Here is a 17,390-nt window from a genome sequence, read left to right as displayed (position 1 = left end):
GAGAGATGATTTAAAAGCTGCTCCGTGCTCCCATCTCCAGTGACAGTGGTCTGGGGACATTCAGCCTCTCTGTTCCCTCCCACTCCATCCGTCCAGTGGATTGGCAATGTGATGGCTTTCAAGGTTTGGTTGGAGTTTGGTTTTGGTTTAAACCTACCTTGGTTGTCTGTGAAACCTGTTTTCATCGTTAGAAATCTGTCTCTCTCACAATGGGGGTAGCTCCAGGGCATGGTTTCTGTCGCTAACCCACTTCAAACCATCGCCCTTTCTGAACTGTAAATCTTGCTGTTTGCCTTTTGTAGCTGCTGTGAACTTCTTTGAAATGTGGAAAAAAATCCCAATTCTCATTAGATTGTGAGTATGTCAGCTATTCGGTGGCTGGGAGCGGGTGACGGGGTGAACCAGCTAGCTAAATCGAAAGGAAAATCGCTTCCTGCTAGGAAAAAGAAAAAAAAAAAAAGAGAGAGAAGTGTACTCTCAGTTGCGTGCATAATTAGTGCTTTTCACCTTCAAGAGAGTGTTACTGTAGCACGATAGCATCTTTTCCAGAAGTGGCTGGTGGGTGACCTCAGGGACAACTGGGAGCAGTGGCGTTCACAGACATGTTTCAGAACTGCTGGTAGTTTTACTGTGTGTTTAGTTTTTGCTCTTGATTCAGCATTTTCAGTAAATTTCTATGGTGTCCAAAGCTTTTAGGAGTCTTGTCCCTAGAAGATTTTCCTGTACATCTGTCCGTAGTGATTTGTTTTCCTTACAGAGGCTGTTTACAAGGGAGATGGTCAAGGTCAGGAGGGGAGAGAACAAGGCTACACCTAATTTAAAGCTGCTACGCGTTTTCACACCAGTGTGTAAGGCAGGAAGAGGGCTGGGGCTGGAAGAGCTCTAGCATGGTGGAGTAGCTGAAGAAGCCAGAGTAATTCTAGCTTTGGCCACCGTGAGAGCATTTTTTCCAGGCGAAAAAACCCTAGCGCAAGCAGGTGAGAAGCAGGAACCTGGGCTGGTGTGAAGGAGCAGAAGATCTCTGTCTGCGCTGCCTTCCAGAGATTACAGAGCTTTAGACATTTGCACAATATATGTTACACCACAGGGTAAGGCTGGCTTCCTTGTATCCTGCTCGAGATCCTCAAAAGTGGCATCACTCAGCAGCACGACGCCGAAGCAGCGGACGTCTGGGGAGGTACAAGAGGGCTCTGAGGTCGCCTTGTGCTTGCAGCATGAGACCCTCGGAGGCCTGCTGCTGGGGGTGTCAGGCTGCTCTCTGTCCTGGGACAGGAGCAAAAGTCATACCTGTGCTTTCACCAGGGGATGCTGAGCTATATGTATCTTGACTGTTAATCAGAAAGCTTCATATAACATGTCCAGAGCTCTAAAGCCATTTTGTAAGATAGCAGTATCCCTTTTCTACAGCCTTATTAATGAGTAGAGTATCAAAGAAAAAAAAATAGTTCATTTCTTTCTGTGGTATGAAACTTGTGTACTGCGAACATATGAACATTTAGCAAAACCACAACTTCTTACAGTTTTCTTAAAAAACAAACAAACAAAAAAAACCCAACAACAACAACAAAAAACTATCTGCTTTCCATACAGTCTTTCCTCAGGTGCTAAATAAGGGTTCCAAAAATGGATACTGCTTTAGGAGTTTCTGCTTTATTCTTAAAATACATATTTTTTTGCTTAGGTGTTGTAAAGATATTTTAACAAGAATGTTTTTTTAATGTAAATAAGATTGTGTCTTTAATTTTTGTTTTATCTCCTTTTTGTCTATATTGAATAGTCTAATTTTCATTTTATCCTTTTGAGAAGGACCCTCTTATGACCTTCCTTGAAGACATTTCATTCAAGTGTTGCTGCATTTAAGAATGAATCTACAACTGTTCATTGTCTTGGATTAATGCTGCTGCTGCTATAAGTAACCCTGAAAATCAAGAATGTGTGATGCACTTTTTTTTTTTTTTTTTTTCAACGACCATATAGTTCCTCTGCGGATAGTTGAACCCTCCTGTAACACAGCCACTAACTCAGCGGGTAGCATAGGACCTGGGGGAACTGGGGTGTAGGAGAGGGGTGTACCTGATTTTGGTGCTGACCTATGGGAATTTCTATGCAAACGCAAGCAAAGGAGAACTCTTGAGAGTGCACTGTGCTTTTTTTTTTTTTCTCTCCTTCCTTTTCTCAAGCTGCTATTGGAAGGGTAGTGCAAATCCCTGAGGTTTTCAACTTCTTCAATGGCTAGCGGTGCAGGAAAGATGCCTGAGTAACTTGTAAGGTAGAAAAATCTCAATCGACTCTTGTCTACTCTTGTCTCTGGTTTTAATATTTTTGTTTTCTATTTGAATCTGTCTATGGAAGGAAATTGCTCATCTCTGCAAAAATATCTTTTTAATGCTTTATCTTAATGTGAAGTTAACCAGCAGTATTAACGATTGCATGGCCTCCTTCCTGCCTGTGTCCCTGGTGTTGGGGAGTCGTAGGCTGCCTTCGGGTGCTGGGGAGCGGTCGGTGCCTGGAGTCAGATGTTTTCCGAGAAAAAAAGCAATGCCAGGCCATCTGCCTAGCTGAAACCTGACGGCTGAGGCGTGAAAGCCCATGGCTTAGGGGGTAGTGGAGGGAGGTCTCACCACATCAAAGTGCTGCTGCAGGGCACGGGCAGGTCCAGAACCTCTTGTTTTTGTGGGTCACGCCTGGACCACCCTGGAGGGATGCGTACTGTGAAGGAGGCGTTTACTGGAGGGAAAAAAAGGAATTTACTTGACTATTTATAGAAGATCCTTTAGAAAAATAAAGTACCTCTGTAGAGTGAGGGAAGAGTAAGGAAGGTCTAAAGTCATGTAGGAAAAACGCTTGGGGATTACAACTGCCTGGAAAATAGTATATAAATGCCATAGGCCAGAACTCTCTGCCTGTTTAATTAGTTTATTCAGCATCTATTTTTTTTTTTAGCCAGCATTTGCTTTTTTACACACATGCGCGCGTGTGTGTGTGTGTACATCTGACTAAATGTGCCTTGCGTGTGTGCTTAGTCTTGCTGAAGAGAGTTTGTAGTGGTGTGTGAGCTGCTGGGACATGGTGTGGGACAGCCAGGCTCCTAGCTGGCAGCATGATGACGGTGCCCCATCTACAGCTGAGGGTTCATTACTGTCCCGGTGACCCATCAGATTGAAATGAGACTTGCACTCGAGCCTGTGTAGTGGCTGTCTTACAGTTTGGGGACGATGTCCTGTGGGATGGCACCTTTCCTTTCCTAACACGAGCCGTTTTCTCTGATGGGGGGGGGGGAGGGGGGGCGCGGAGAAGCTGCTTTGCTGTTCTCCTGTGGACAAAAATAAGCATTGCAATGCTTTGCCTGCAAAGCGAAAACAAGTGAAGGTCTGGAACTGGCTTTGCCCTGGAGTTAGGGCTCTCTGTGGCATCGGGGACCCCATTACCCGGGGGATTTATTCCCTTCCAGGTTGTGATTCTTGTTACTGCGGGGTTTTTTCTTTTTTTTTTTTTTTTTTTTTTGTAAAGGAGAAGTAAACACGCCTTGCTTAAACTTAGTGAAATAGAAATGTTTATGTTTGCAGTCAGTGACTCAGAATATGAAGCTGTGCAATTCTTGTTTCTTCATCTCTCTCCCGACTCACTCGCCCAATGTGTGGTTTCTGTCCGAGTCTCTCTGTACTTCTGCCACTGTAAATGTGAAAGCTTGCTTGCATTATTTTTTAGAAATGCGTTTTGCACACTCGGGTTTCGCTGAAGCTCCATGAAAAGGTTAGTTTGAAGCAGATGAATAAAGCTATGCACATGTTTTGAAAGTTTAATTTGTGTCTCATTACCAGAAGTGACTTATCTGCCCTCCTTTGCATTCCTGTGCTGTCATTGCCTGCATTATCTTCACCATCTTGGAGGGTATGATGTAAGGTGAGAGTTCTTTGCTGACAGCTGTAGCAGAAAACCGGCGCTTCTTGATTTTTTTAGTAGCCTGTCTCTCTCCTTTGCTTTCTCTGTATCTCTCTGTATAGCTATATAAATATATATCTTATTTTTTTATTTTAAAGAGCCTACTTTAGTAATTGAATTGGAGGGAGCGGGGTGTGCTGGCTTGTGTTTCAGATACACTGTCAGATGAACGAGTGCCCTTTTTGCTCTGGTTGAGAGAACGGCGGCGGTACCCACCGGCATCCTGCCAGGTGTGCAGGTGGCAATGGGGACAGGGAGTGCATGGCTTGGCCCCATGCAAAGCTGCTTTGAGGAGGGGATGGAGATCAGTCAGCCGCGTTGCAGGCTGATGGCGTGGGCAAACTTGAGGCTTCTAATGACAAAATTAACTGAAGAAAAACCCTACTGTTGCATATTCTCACTGTGAGGCGGCAAGGACAGGCTTCCTCACTGTCCCTGCTGCGGGGGCTGGAGTCCATGGCCCGCTGGAGCAGAGGATGGGCTCCCACCGGTCTCCGGGGCGAGCGCTTTATTTTGGTTTTGTTTTCATGAGTTGGATGCATTGGGTTGCAGGTACCACCTTTGGAAACTTGTTGCTTAGCCCAGAGCCTTTGTGCAGGAGAGTCAGGATTTTGTGACGAGAGGACCCTGACGGCTTTCTCCTCGTGTTCCCTTTGCCATGGCAGAAATTTGTACTAACTTAATGGCTTTTTTTCATACAGAACAGGGCTGCTTTTCTATCTACCATCACACGTGTACTTAGACACCTTCAGTGGCTTACGAGCCTCTGAAGGTCCTCAACTTGTTTACTGGGGGGGACAGATGTCCCTCTCTCCCCCCTCCCCTGAATATTTCAGTGTTAAGGGCAGTGCGAAACACAACCGTGCGCTTCGACTGCAAGCTGGGGCAGGACAGGTCCCTCCAGGCAGAGCCATCAGAGCCGCCTCCTCTTCTGCCCACCCTCGTTGATAAGTTCTCATTTTGTTCGGTTTCCTGGTGTGTATTAAAATCACCGTGAGGGGTTGTGCTCTACCTGCTCAGGAGCTGAATTACCTCTGACCTGTGGAGAGGGGCAGCCCCTCTTTGTTGTCAATGTTGTAGTGTACGACCACACAGATCAGTAAAGGTAGTCTTTGTTTTCTTCTCCCCTCCCCAGTATTTCCAATTAGGTTAATGCACTCTGTGTGCCCAGCTGGAAATGTAGGCGTTTTCCCAGTCGTGAGAGGGTGGCTAGAAGAATTAGTGTAATACCTGCTGTAGCTGTGTCTGGTGCAGCCCCTTGCACTGGTATGGGTAATGTCACGGACTGTAAGGATAGGTAATGTCCATGACCTGTAATGGCATGATGTATCTTTACCAATGATGTCATACTTCACACTAAATGTTTAAAAAAAAAAAAAAGTTACCTGAAATTTTGTTTATTCTGCACCAACAGGTCTTCAAAATGTATCCAAATTTTATTATTTTATCAGAAAAAAAAAAATTGTGTAGATCGAATACATTAAGACAGACAATAAGTGATGTAAATTGTTGAATAAAAATTTTAAAGTTTGTGGGTGTCAGTGTGACTTTCATTTTTGCGCTCTCAGAGAGTATCCCTTGGTCCTGGGGATGCTGTGTGGCTGACGACTCAGCTTTCGGTCCCTCAGGCCTGGCAGCACTGGCCACAAAGTCTATGAGCAGCATGTGTGTGGCTGTGTGTACATGGGTGCTTGGTGCTGGTGTGGTTTGGCGGGGCAGGGAGCCAGGAGCATGGTGCCCTTCACCTTGACTGGGGAAGGGGAGGGCAGGGAGGAAAGGAAGCCACATGGCTGCAGAGCTGCAGGGACCAAAGATTTGGCTGCTGTGTTTGTGCTTGTGAGGCAGCTGAGGGATGAACTTGCCTTGGAATGAGTCCCACCGGGCTTTAGTCCTGCTTAAAATAGGCAGGGAAGAATCTGGTCCCTGCTACTGGGATGGGGGTGTGTGACTTCAGTCCCAAACACACGACAGCAAACACCCACCAAAGCTGGTTTATTTTTTTCTTTCAGTCACATTTATTGGCAATTGTGGCAGTTGGTACCGTTGGGGAATGTTGTTCCATAAGCAGTTGCAGTACAAGAAGGGGTGGTTATTTCAGGAGGGGAGTATTAGCACCAAAAGGGAGCCGGTGAGCTTTAGAAACCTTGCAGAGACGTACTGGAAAGTGGGGAGCTACTGCTGGACACGCCTGATGGATTGGATCTGGGAGGTCTGGGCATGCGAACCCCACTCTCTCCAGTGCTTGTAGTCTCCTCCGTGGTGGTCGGACTCCAGGATGTACTGGTAGCCACGGTACCCGGGATACTGGTAGCAAACCCAGCTAGAAGAAAAGGAGTCATCAGGTAGCCGTAAGGGGGATAAAAGGTAAGCCAAGGGTGTTACAGGGTGTCCCCCCTCCAGCTATGGTAGCACAGCAATGGCAGCGGTTTGTCCCTGCTGCTCATGGTCCTTTGCCCATCGCTTACGCGCCACACTGGATCTTCATGGAGCCCACTTCGTTGTTGGCCCAGCCCATGGCCTGCAGCGAGGGGTAGTCATCACCTATCTCCCACTGGCGACCAATGAAGTTGTCTTTCTCGAAGATGGTGATCTTGGATTCCTTGTGATTCTGGGGGGCAAGAGCAGGGGATGAGGGCAGGTGGTGCTCTGTCCACGGTGTCGATGGGGATGGTGGGGCAATGACTATCCCTCCCTATGGTGTTGCTCAGAGGGTTTCCTGGGGGTTGCGTGCACAGCCCAAGGGAGGGAGGTGTTCAGACTCTGGGCTGGTTTTCTCAAAACCCAGATGTGTGGAGGTGCTCAGCACGGTGGTGCTGGGCCAGGGCAGGGCAGGGGTTGGCCTCGGAGGTGTCAGTGACAGCTATGCCACAGCTACCATCTCAGGCTGGCTGTCCCTGACCTCTGGTCATGTACAGCTGGCCCAGAAGTTCCCTTTAAAGTTTCAGAAAACAGGACAGAAAGAGCAAATCCTACTGGGGGGGGGGGGGGGGAGGGCGGTAAGAGCTGAGCCCACCCCAAGGAGCCTCTGCCACCTGCAGAGCCCCTGGCATGGGTGTGTTTGCCCTTCCTAACCTCACTCCCTTGGCCTGGTACTATTGCCTGGGACATTTTAATGGGCTCAGAGCTGTGAGAGCTTTGTCGGAACCAGGACACTCACAGCAGAGCAGACGGGGCGGAAGGACATCAGGCGCTCGATGTGGTAGGCGTTGCTGCCACTCCAGGCATCCCAGCGCGGGTACTCTCCCCTCTCCAGGATGAACTGCTGCCCACAGAAGCCAGTGTGCTCGTAACCAACCCAGCTGCGAAAACAGAGCAAGGGCTGCCAGGGCTTCCTGCAGCAGCTCTGGGCCTCCTGCTCGGGGCTGGCAGCAGGGCACGGATGTAGGTGAGCGGAGGAGGTTGGGGTCTGGCCTCTGCCCACAAGTACAGGAGGAAAGGAAGAGATGCTGAATGTGTAACTGCATCTGGTGCCTGGGAGACTGCTTGCACGGCAGCCAGCATCCCCTGGTACCCCGGCTGCAGCAGGTGATGGGGTGCCTCCTTCAAGGGGCCCAGCCTGCAAACAGTGGCTTTCTTTCCCCTAACTGCTCTGTGCTTATTTACACAGATCGGCATCGCGTTAGGATGCCACAGGACACCTGCGGCTGCCCTTCTCTTCCCAAAAGCCTCATTTCTTACTTGTTTCCCAATTACAACATGGCACAGCTGGAAAGACCTGAATTCCTAATGCCCAAACCAGGCAGAACCCATCTGGCTGTGGGCAGGGCAGGGAGCCTTTCCCCTTTCTGGGTCCGCCTCTTCGCTGAAAACAAACATGGAGAGGTGAGAGGGATGCCTCTGTCCTGCAGGGGACATTTTGCAAGCCCTGGTGCTGCCCACACAAGAGCCTGCCTGTCCCCAGGGTGGGGACCTTTCCTAGGCACATCCCCCTACAGAGACCAGGGAATGGGACAGCTGCAGCTGGGCGAAGCAGGGAGGCAGAGGCTGGGCTGAGGGCTAGAAGAAGGATGGCACAGGCTGTGCAGCCCACAGACCCTCCTGCTTATGGGGTACGCAGGGTACTGAGGGGCAGGCTGAGCTGGGGGGGTCGAGAGCCTCTTGCCACTGACCAGAACTGAGCACTGATCCCGTGTCCTGCAGTTGGCCTCCCCCTGTGCAAGGTGACCAGCCTGATTAGGAACACGTCAACTGGAGCAGTGAGCTGATTACGGTGAGAGCACGCATGCCGCTGTAATCCCATTAGCATTACAAATCCTAAATATAGCAGCACAAATCTATCTTGTCTGCTTCCCTGGCCCCGGCGGGATGCTTGGTGTGGGGACTGCTCCTTACACACAGCATCTCGGAGCAGCTCAGGAGATGTCTTGCCTGTGCCAGGGAAGATTTCCGTGAGCAGGGAGAAGCCCAGCTCTGCCCCTACCCCTGTCGGCAACTGGGGCAGCCCAGCACAGGCTGCAGGAAGGCTCTGCTCCAGCCCTGGGGAGTTGCACGGTGCGAGGAGAGCAGGAGGCAGAGTAGGGCTGGGCCCTGGGGCATGAGAAGTGGTTCTTAAGCATGGTGCTTCATGGGGTTACGCAGGTGGATGGGGATGAGGCTGAGCTCAAGAGCCACTCACTGAGCACCAATCTTCACTGCATCCTTGGGCAGCATCCCTGTGGGGCACTGGTGAGCTCCAAACTTGGCTGCTCCCAAACTGCAGGAGGCAGTTTTGGATGATGCCAAAGGCATTGCCACTGTCCTCTGGCCCTGTGTCTCTGTCAGTGCTGCCCAGGACTAGCTGCTCTACCGTGGCAGGGTGGGATCCCTCGTGCCTGGCTTCCCCCAGCTGAGCAGAGCAAGGACAGCTGGCCCCGCTCCACACTCAGGCACCCCTCAGCCCACCAGCCTGCCTGGGAAAATATCCCCACCGCTGGCCACCAGGTACTCACGCGCCACACTCCACCTTCAGGGAGCGGATGTTGTCAAAGCCGCACTCCATGATGTTTGGACAGGCTGAAGTGAACTCCATCCTCTTGCCCTGGAAGTTTTCTTGGTCGTACACGGTGATCTGGAACAGAGAGCAAGCTGCCGAGTCGGGAACTGCCCGGCAGCGGCCCCAGGTGATTCAGCGCCTCTTCAAGACAGAGGGTCATGCTCCGTCCGGGAAAGAGCCGGCAGAGGCTGCACTGGGCACCCCTCCGGGCTGGGACACAGCCCCGCACACCTCCGCGCATCCCTGCACTGCTGGCCCCGCAGTGCCCTGCCTTGGTGTCGGGGGAGCTGCACACCGGCCCCCGCTCCACTCTCCTGCTCACCCCTGTGGAGATCAGTTCCCAGGGCAGCGGTGCTGTCCGGAGAGAGGAGCGGAGCCGTTCTGGGACAGGCGGGTGGCAGGGCTGTGGCTGGCAGTTCTCCCGGCCTCTGCTCCGAACGCTCTAGGGCAAAGAGGATTAACGGGGGAAAGGGCAAGGGGGAACTCCCCGGGGGGCTGCGGCTGACGCTCTCCTCTCCCACAACAGCTCCAGGCTTCAGTGGGGTGCGCCCCACTTGCGCACGTGCTTCTCCTCTCCCTCTCGGCTCCCTCCTCGAACTGTGTCCCCAGAGCTGTTGCCAGATCCCTCGGAGCTGCTCCCCACCTTGCTCTGCCGTGCCCACTGTTCCCTTTGCAGCCCTCGTGCCTGCTCCTGCCTGCCCTGCCAGCCTGCCTGCACCAACAGGGGAAGGCAAATAACAGCATGTGGATTTCGGGGACTGCTGTAACTGTCTGGCACAGGACAACTGGTAAGAGCAGGGCACAGCTGGGCCAGGGTGCTGCAAAGAGGCTTATGAAAAACACCCGGGAGGTGTTTGAGCAGGCGGGAGGCAAGTTCCTGTGGGCAGAGGACAGGGGTGCCTTGCTTCCTGTGCTCCTCCCTGCCACTGCCCACTGTGCAGCTTTCCTGGCCCTGGAAGACAGGCTTTTCCCCTCTCCCTGCCCCCCACCTGCACACAGGGAAAGGAGAGATACAGGGGGTGTGAGGACATACCTTCCACGGGCCCATGGGGACAGGCAGAGGGTTTGTCTGAGCCATCTTTGCTGCTGGAATGGTGTCTGCAGAAGGAAGGAAAAGCTGTTTGCACTGCAGCGTGCCGCTGTGCATCCCTGCTGCCTGCTCATGGGGCCAGGGGATGGCTCTGTGCCCACCGCGCCTGTTCAAAGGCAGCTGCCCTGCTGCTGGTGACAAGCCACGCCAGTTGCAGTGAGACCCTCTTGCTAACAGCAGGATGGGCTGGGGGGCACAATGGGGGGCTCCAGGACACATCCAAAGCAGGGTGCTCCCTTCTCGTCGCTGCGGTGCCCCTTCCCTCCTCCTGGCCATGGCACGGAGCCTGCGTGCCCACCGGGGCACAGTGCCCGGCTCCCTTTTCTCCTTCCCCAAGGCCAGGCCATCACTAGGAAAAATACCCCCAAGCTGGAGTGGGGAGCTGTGGCAGGGGGACACAGGCTGCCTGGTACCTGGTGGTGTCCAACAGACCCACCCTGCTTCCCTCTGCCTGCCCTCATGCCTTGGCTATGCCTCCCTTGAGAGGCACGGTGGGCTCCCACGGATGGCCCCGTCTAATGGTGGGAGATGCCAACCGGTGTGCTGTGCCAGGGGCTGGGGCCAGGTGGGTGCCAGGAGTGGAGTTCCCCATGGTAGAGGGGCTCTCAGCCACCCCAGCTGCCAGTGCGGACATGTGAGCCTGTCTTTCGCCACGGGAAATGGCAACGGTCCCTCTGGGTGTCTTTTGCCACCAGGCAGGAGGCAGGGTGTCTGCCCAGCTGGCTGGTGGCAGCGGGGACGAGCAGGGGGCGAGGTGGGAGAGGTGCGAATCGGTCCCAGGACTCACCTAGCTCAGGCGGTTACTGCTGCTTCACCCATGTAACATTTGCCTACTTCAGCGGCTCAGCTTTTATAGGGTGCTGCTGGCTGGGAGCCAGCACCAGCATTTGCAGAGCCGTCAGCACAATGCTTGCTATGGCATTGTCCCGCTGATCCCAGAGATTTCAGCTGCTCATCGCCATGGTCTGAGCCACATTCTTAGGGAAAAAAAAAATTGATAATAAAAAAAGAAAAATAATCGGGGTGGCTGTTTGCACAGATAATCTTGGGCACAAATGACTCAACGGTTTGACCACTCTGGCATTTTCCAGGGGCAATGCACCGCGCCGTCACGGGGCGAGCGCAGGGGCTGGCCCAGCCCTGGCATCGGTGGCCACAGTGGGGATGGCATGGTACCCTCTTGGTGAGACCCTGCAGGGCTCGGCTGAGTGCTTGCTCTATTGGCCATGGTGGGTCCCAGTCTCCGTGTTGGTGTGGACATCCTCCTCCCACCGTGGCCCCATGGTGGGCAAGGGGAGCTGTGAGGCTGCTCCTCCCTGCTCGGTGTGAGCTGGTGTGGGGCTTCCATGGCCCCACAGCAGCACTGAGCTCCAGTGCTTGCCCCCTGCTCCACACAGCGCTGCCACCATCCTGGCTCCATGCCTGGGGAAACCTGCCATGGGCCTGGGAGGCCTCAGGCCTGTGGTAACCATGGCAACGAGGCACCCCTAGGCCTCACGGTAACCATGGCAACCAGCTCACGCTCCCACTTCCCTGCGGCAGGGCTCCCTCACGGCCCTGGCATGGTGGGCGCTGCAGGCCCAGGGGTGTCATGGTGGGCACAGGCCTGGACCCTTGGGGGTCACAAGGCGAGCACAGCAGCACGGGCTGCTGCCTCAGCGCATGGCTGCCGGCACAATGCGCCGCCCATGTCTGACTGCCCCTTTTGTCTCCCTGCTGGGCGGCCGGCACAAAACAAAGCGCCCCGTCAGCGCTGCCTGCAGCACAGCCTGGCGCCCGGCCCGGGGGGACCCTGATGGGGCCGCGCTACAGGGATGGCACCAGTCCAGCCCAGCCTGAGGGGGCCCAGTGGGGTCCTGGGGGACCCCTCCTGCAGGCAGGGCTCCACCGTGGCAGGGGGGAAGCCAGGGTTTGCAGGGGCCTTTCCCCTCACCAGCTGCTGCCACTGGAGCCTGGGTGCTGTGGGGGGACGGGGATGGGGTTGGCGAAGCCCGGGGGATCACTGGGAAGCAGAACTGGGGGACTGCACCCCTGAGGCCTGACACTGGCTCCCAGGGCATGCTGGCTGACCATACTGCCACATCCCAGTAAATGTGGAGTCAGGGAAAGGGAGGAGCAGGGCCACCTGCTGTGGGCCTTCCAAAATGTGGGGCTGGTGGCGGGAACACTCCCGTAAAGCCCCCAGGCACCCTCCCTGTGCACCCCGCCATGTGCACCCCCGGCTGTGAGCGGGAGGCCAGGCTGGAACTCGTTCCCCGGGTCCCTCCAGACCCTCGGGCATGCCCTGGCCATGGCTTCGGCCGCCCCGGCGGTGCGGAGGCTTTGCCAAGAGCCTGGTGCCACTAGAGGGAGAGCTCACCCCGAGCAGCTGCGCTGCAGCCTGCGCATGCGGGTGTACGGCGTGTGCAGGGGGTGTACGGTGCTGCACACCCCTCTACACCCCACACGGGCACCCGGCTCCCCTTGCGAAGGCAAAACGCTGGCTCTGGCTGCAAATGGTCCCAGGGCAAAGCCCGGAGCCAGCAGCCACCCCAGGCCAGGAGCAGGTTGGGGGGAAAGCCCTCCCCCCCTGCACACCCTGCATCAGGCATGGCTGGAGAAAGGCCACCCTCGCCTTAGAGCAGGATCCCCGGGTATGGCTTGGGGTGCAGTGAGTTTTTCAACTGTTTTCCCAGGTCACACCCAGTGTTGCGGGGGGGGGGGGGGGGGGGCAGATTCCTCCATGAAGACAGCATGGGCAAGGGTAAGGGTAGGCACCTGGGCCATGGCTGTCATGGCCATGTGACAATGCTGGTGGGTCCATGGGGTGTCTGGAACAACTCGTTCAGTGACTTATTTAGGAAACGCTGTGGTGATGCAAAATAGATGCTTGCCGTCCCAGCCTGGCTCGGGGCATTTGCTGCCCTGGTCAGCTGTCTGCACCTGCCGGGGGCACTGCAAAAGGCCACTGTCACTGGAGCTCTGTCCCACTTCTCCCTAGAAAGCCGTGGGCAACATGGAGACATTCCTTGGGCATGGGGGTTTGCTGGTGCCTGTGAAACCCCTGTGCCGCTCTGTGCTGGGGGAGAGCTGTTCAGGGCAGCCCAGCCCTGGGAGAGGGGCTGCAAGGTCAGATGGGATCTTGTGGGCATGGGCACCTGGCTGCCTTGCTGGGAAGCACAGAGGTGTTTAGCCCTGGGGAGGTGGCAGGAGGCTGGCCCTGCTGGGTGGCTGCTGGTGGCAGGGCTGTGAGAGCCACTGGGGACCTCGCACTGTCCCACAGCTCTGCAGTTCCAGCTGGCATCAGCCCTGCCACCGTCTGCCTGGCATGATAAGGAAGCAGGAGCTGCTGCAGGCTGTAACCAGCTATTCACCTGCCTGTGCCAGGAAGGCAGGACAGAGGTGCAGCCACACGATGTGTTCCCTTGCCACCGCAGCTGGAAAACCCTCCTGGCAGCTGAGCTGGGGCTCTGCTTCCCCTCTGGCTCACACATGCCCATCACTGCTTTCCGGATGGCTGGGGCTCCCTGTGCTGGGCGCCATGTGCCTGGGACAAAGGAAAGTGTGACAAAAGCAGGCTGCTGCGCTGCCTGCCTCCGTCCTCTGCTGCTGCAAGGGCTGCATCTCCTCCACTGCTGGGTCCCTCAGGCCAGGGCACAGCGTGGGGCCTCATGCACGGCTGCCAGCTTGCTCTCGCCACGTTCTTGCACACACATGCTGCTCTGCTGCTGCAGCAAGGCCATGTCCTGGCCACATGTTGTGGGCTGGAAATCACACCCAGCGTTATCACTGGAACAGGGGCTTGTGACACTCAGGCAAGCGTATCCTGAGGGGGGGGTGGACCCAGTGCAATTCCCAGAGCATGTGGAGGTAATGCTCGCTGCTGCAGAGATGCTCTGTGCTGAGAGACGGATGGCAGGGGCCTTTCCCCCATGCATGGCAAGGCTCAGCCTCCAGCTAGTGCACCACCTGGCACTGACATGCGGCAAGGCATGGCACTGAGGCTGTGACCGCAGGGAAGACCTGAGTCCCCCTCGCCCCATCATGCTCACAGCCCAATCACATGAGAACCAGGACCTTGTGGCTCAGCCTGGCTCAGCCTCTGATGGACGGTGGCAGGGTTTTGGAGTGAGGGCTCTGGGGCACACCAAGGCAAGGCAGCAGCCATGGGACGTGGCAGGCATGGTGCTGTGGACAGACCCCTGTCCCCGTAGGTCCCTCTGTCCAGCTTGAGCTTTCCAGGAGAGACAAAGCACTCCTTGAAAAATGCTTTTGGAAAGAGCTCATGGATGCTTGTCCCTGTTCCCCAAGCCCTACTCCAGGTTCCCTGAACTGCTGGGCCACCCACGTCCCGTGAACAGCCCAGAGGTGGCCCAGCTGCTCCCACGTCCAATGGTAAGGGAGGTTGTCCCAGCACAGGGACTGCAGGGCTTGTCCTGAAATCATCTATCCTAGGGCAGCTGCTGCTGGCCTTCACGCTGTACGTGGCTGGGAGGGGCCCACAGAATTTTGGCTGTATCTGACCGACCCTGATGCGACATCCCAAAGCTGGACACGAGTGGAACAGGCGTAACAAAGGCTTTGTGCTCTCACTGCCAGGCTCACTGAGAGATGCTTATTGTTAATCACGTGCTGTCTCCTGGCCAAGGCAGCCAGCCACCATTCTGAACAGTCTGGTTTCTGAAGGCTTACAGCTCTCCCTGGGGACAGGTGGTGTGGGGAGAAGCACCAGCTGCAAAATGGCTCTGCAGGCAGCTCCACCATGTCCTGCTTTTGCTTTGTGTTTCCCAGGCTCGGCCTGTGCAGCCGCCTCTGGGGACCAGCCACCCTGCTTCGGCAGCCTGATCCCTGTGCCGGATCAGGTGCTGCGCCCGATCAGATCCTTTCGAGAGGAGGAACTCCAGGAGTGTGTGTCTGCATCGGTGCGATGCACGGGTCTGTGTGTGGACCAGCGTGACTGCAAGGCATGCGAGTGTGTTTTTCAGAGTGTGTGTGGGGGGGTTGCAGAGGTGTGCCAGAGGGACTCTGTGTTGCTCTGTGCTTACTGGGCATGTGAGCACACTCTGTGTGTGTGTGTGTGTGTATGCAGTGGTGTACACCAGCTGTGCAGAAGCGGGTGTGCATGTGTTCCAGTGTGTGCTGCAGAGCGTGTGTGTGCGCACACTCCAGTTTAAGAGCAGGTATGTGTGTCACAGGGTGCACCCCAGCTGTTTGTGCACCGGGGTGTGTGCAGCCGCAGTGTGTATATTCGGGGTGTGCCCGCAGCACACCCCGACTATGTGCTGTGGCAGCGGGCGGGTGTGCGCGGTGCGCACCGGGGCTGCTTATCGCAGAGCCTGAGTGTTCCCGGGTGGGCCGGACGCCGCCGTACCGCTCCGTACCGGGCCGTTTGATGCCGTTCCATCCCGTGCCATGCGGAGCCGCGCCCGGCACGGCGGGCGGCGCGCGCAGAGCCGGCAGTGCCCGCCCCGGTGCAGACCCGCCCCGCCCCGCCCCGCGCCGCCGCCGGGGCCCGGCACCGCCGCCGCCAGTACCGGGCCTCGCTCCGCCGCCGCCGGGTGAGTACCTGCCGCGCCCCCATCGCCACCGGTACAGGCCTCGGAGCAGGGGCAGGGGCACGCACCGCCTGTGTCTGCATCGCCACCCCGGCCGGGCCGGGCCGTGCGTGTGCCCGTGCCCGTGCTCCCGCGGCGTTGCACAGCCGTGGTGTGTGGGGGGGTGTGCGTGCGTCCCCCCCCGGTGCTGTTGCGGAGTGTGTGTATGCGCATGGCCTGCTCTTGTCTTGCAGCGCCCGTGCTTGTCCATCCTCCGGTGTCTCGCAGTGTGTGTGTGCAGCGGCCCCCATTGTGTCACCTTGTGCATGCCCCCAGTTGAGCTGCGGGGTCTGTTTGTGCGGGCCCCCCCCCCGTTGCATTGCAGCACCTGTGTGTTTACCACACGCTGTGGGGTCCTGGAAGTGTGTGCACCCCGCTGGGGGCAGCTGTGGGTGCTGTGGGGACAGCTGTGCCCCTAGGGTGGGCATACATAGCCTGTCCCTGCAGGGTGCCCCATGTTGGGTGCCCCAGACGTGGGTGTGGGGCTCCTCAGGGCCGGCCTCACTTCCAGGGAGAAGTGGCTGGCCTGGGCCTTTCCTGCACCACTGGGGAATTGCATCCAAAGCCATTAGCCTGGCTCACTGTTAACTGCATCGCTGCCAGGGCCAGCAGCACTGGCACCTGGGTACCTTTTTGGGGTGACGCAAGGCGGGTGGGTGGCCTTGCAGCAAGCTGTGGCGCTGGGGGCGGCGGGGGCTCGCAGGGCCTGTGGCCGCCGTGGCGCCTGCCTGCACATTAATTTGCCCAGGGAGGAATATATAGAGTGGCGGGTGAGGGCTGGGACGCGTGTCCAGAAATAGTGTGGTTTCCAGCCGGCCTGTGAGATGCAAATCGTTCGGTCAACAAGCAGTGGAGCTAAACTTAGGGCAATTACAGAAAAGTGTGGGCCCACAGTGGGTGTGCAAGGGCACGTGGCAGCTGGTGTTCCCACACCCCAGGCTGGCCGTGGCACCCCAGCAGTGGGGGACCCCCACCCGGTAGCTCTTACTGCCCCATCCCTTGTCAGGAGCCGAGTGTTTCTGCAGTGCCTGCGCCGGCCCTGAACTTTGCCCACTGACGAGCTGTGGCTCAGCCCTTCACCTTTGCTGTGGGCTGGGCAATATGGGGGGTCAGGCTGCAAATTTGAGGCAAGAAACAGGCAGTGAGGGAGGCGTGTGCCCAATGGCAACAGGGCTGCAACCCACCTGTCTTCCCCCCAGCTGGTTGCTAAACTGTCTCCTTCTTTCACTCCCACCCAGCAGAGCCTGGCAGCGATCACCACCCTGCCACCTCTGTTTTGTAAGGACTCTCAGGCTGTTTTATTGCCTGGCTTTGGGGTGAGGCAGATGCCTGCACCCCACGCACGCACCCCATGCATCCTCCTGGCCTCCACCACCAGCCCGGGGTGACACTTCAAAGCCAGGCTGGGTCCCCTTTGCTGCTGGACACAGGGTTCCCACGATAGGAGGACCCAAAATCCTGCTTTGGAGACAGCCTGGCAGCACATCCCGGCTGTGACTCGGGTAAATCTGGGATTGTTTTCCTCTTGATGCATCCCAGCATTGTCCATAAGGGCAGGCAGTGCAGAGGGATTTGGAAACCCCCTAAATTTCCTTGTTCTGTGGAAAACTTGTGTCCGGCAAGGAGGCGAGGAGCCATCGCACAGGTCAACCCCCTTTGCCCTGTGTGGGAGCTGGGCTGGCTGCTCGGCATTGCTGCCGGCAGCATCCGCTCCCTGGCATGGCATCGTCCCTGCCTGGCCGGGGACGATGGGGTGTGGGGTGCCTCAACATGGTGTGCCCAAGGAGGCGACAGCTGCCAGCTCCTGTGCCGA

At 56.4% G+C, this 17,390-nt stretch overlaps 2 protein-coding genes across 3 annotated transcripts in view; one reads left to right on the top strand and one right to left on the bottom strand.

The window, feature by feature from the left end:
- NUFIP2 (nuclear FMR1 interacting protein 2) overlaps nt 1-17,390 on the top strand; it is a 37,986-nt gene that overhangs the window by 17,399 nt on the left and 3,197 nt on the right. The gene's annotated exons all lie outside the window — the stretch shown is intronic.
- On the bottom strand, nt 5,943-15,657 carry CRYBA1 (crystallin beta A1). Of its 2 annotated transcripts, XM_087752115.1 has the most exons (7): nt 15,550-15,657; nt 9,948-10,012; nt 9,237-9,356; nt 8,871-8,989; nt 7,100-7,241; nt 6,408-6,550; nt 5,943-6,262 (listed from the first exon to the last, which is right to left on the bottom strand). In XM_087752115.1, the coding sequence occupies exons 2-7, from the start codon at nt 9,990-9,992 to the stop codon at nt 6,115-6,117; spliced, it is 717 nt and encodes a 238-aa protein (XP_087608241.1). In that variant the 5' UTR covers nt 9,993-10,012; nt 15,550-15,657; the 3' UTR covers nt 5,943-6,114. The 2 variants fall into 2 exon arrangements, with proteins under 2 accessions (XP_087608241.1, XP_009463421.2); XM_009465146.2 differs by lacking the exons at nt 9,237-9,356; nt 15,550-15,657 and having other exon boundaries at nt 5,944-6,262; nt 9,948-10,068.

This window comes from Nipponia nippon, unplaced genomic scaffold (genome assembly GCF_047370975.1).
Source record: "Nipponia nippon isolate SJK-2023a ecotype South Korea unplaced genomic scaffold, ASM4737097v1 scaffold_15, whole genome shotgun sequence".
NCBI classification, from domain to species: domain Eukaryota; kingdom Metazoa; phylum Chordata; class Aves; order Pelecaniformes; family Threskiornithidae; genus Nipponia; species Nipponia nippon.
The sequence above is the reverse complement of the archived record's forward strand: the minus strand, read 5'-3'. Positions and strand labels throughout refer to the sequence as shown.

Excerpts from the sequence above, each read along its gene's own strand:
- CRYBA1 (XM_087752115.1), bottom strand. The coding sequence starts at position 9,992 with ATGGCTCAGACAAACCCTCTGCCTGTCCCCATGGGCCCGTGGAAG. Across the intron at positions 7,242-8,870 it reads CTGAAGGTGGAGTGTGGCGC|CTGGGTTGGTTACGAGCACA; the intron begins GTGAGTACCTGG and ends CTGTTTTCGCAG. Across the intron at positions 6,551-7,099 it reads TCCGCCCCGTCTGCTCTGCT|AATCACAAGGAATCCAAGAT; the intron begins GTGAGTGTCCTG and ends CTTGCCCCCCAG.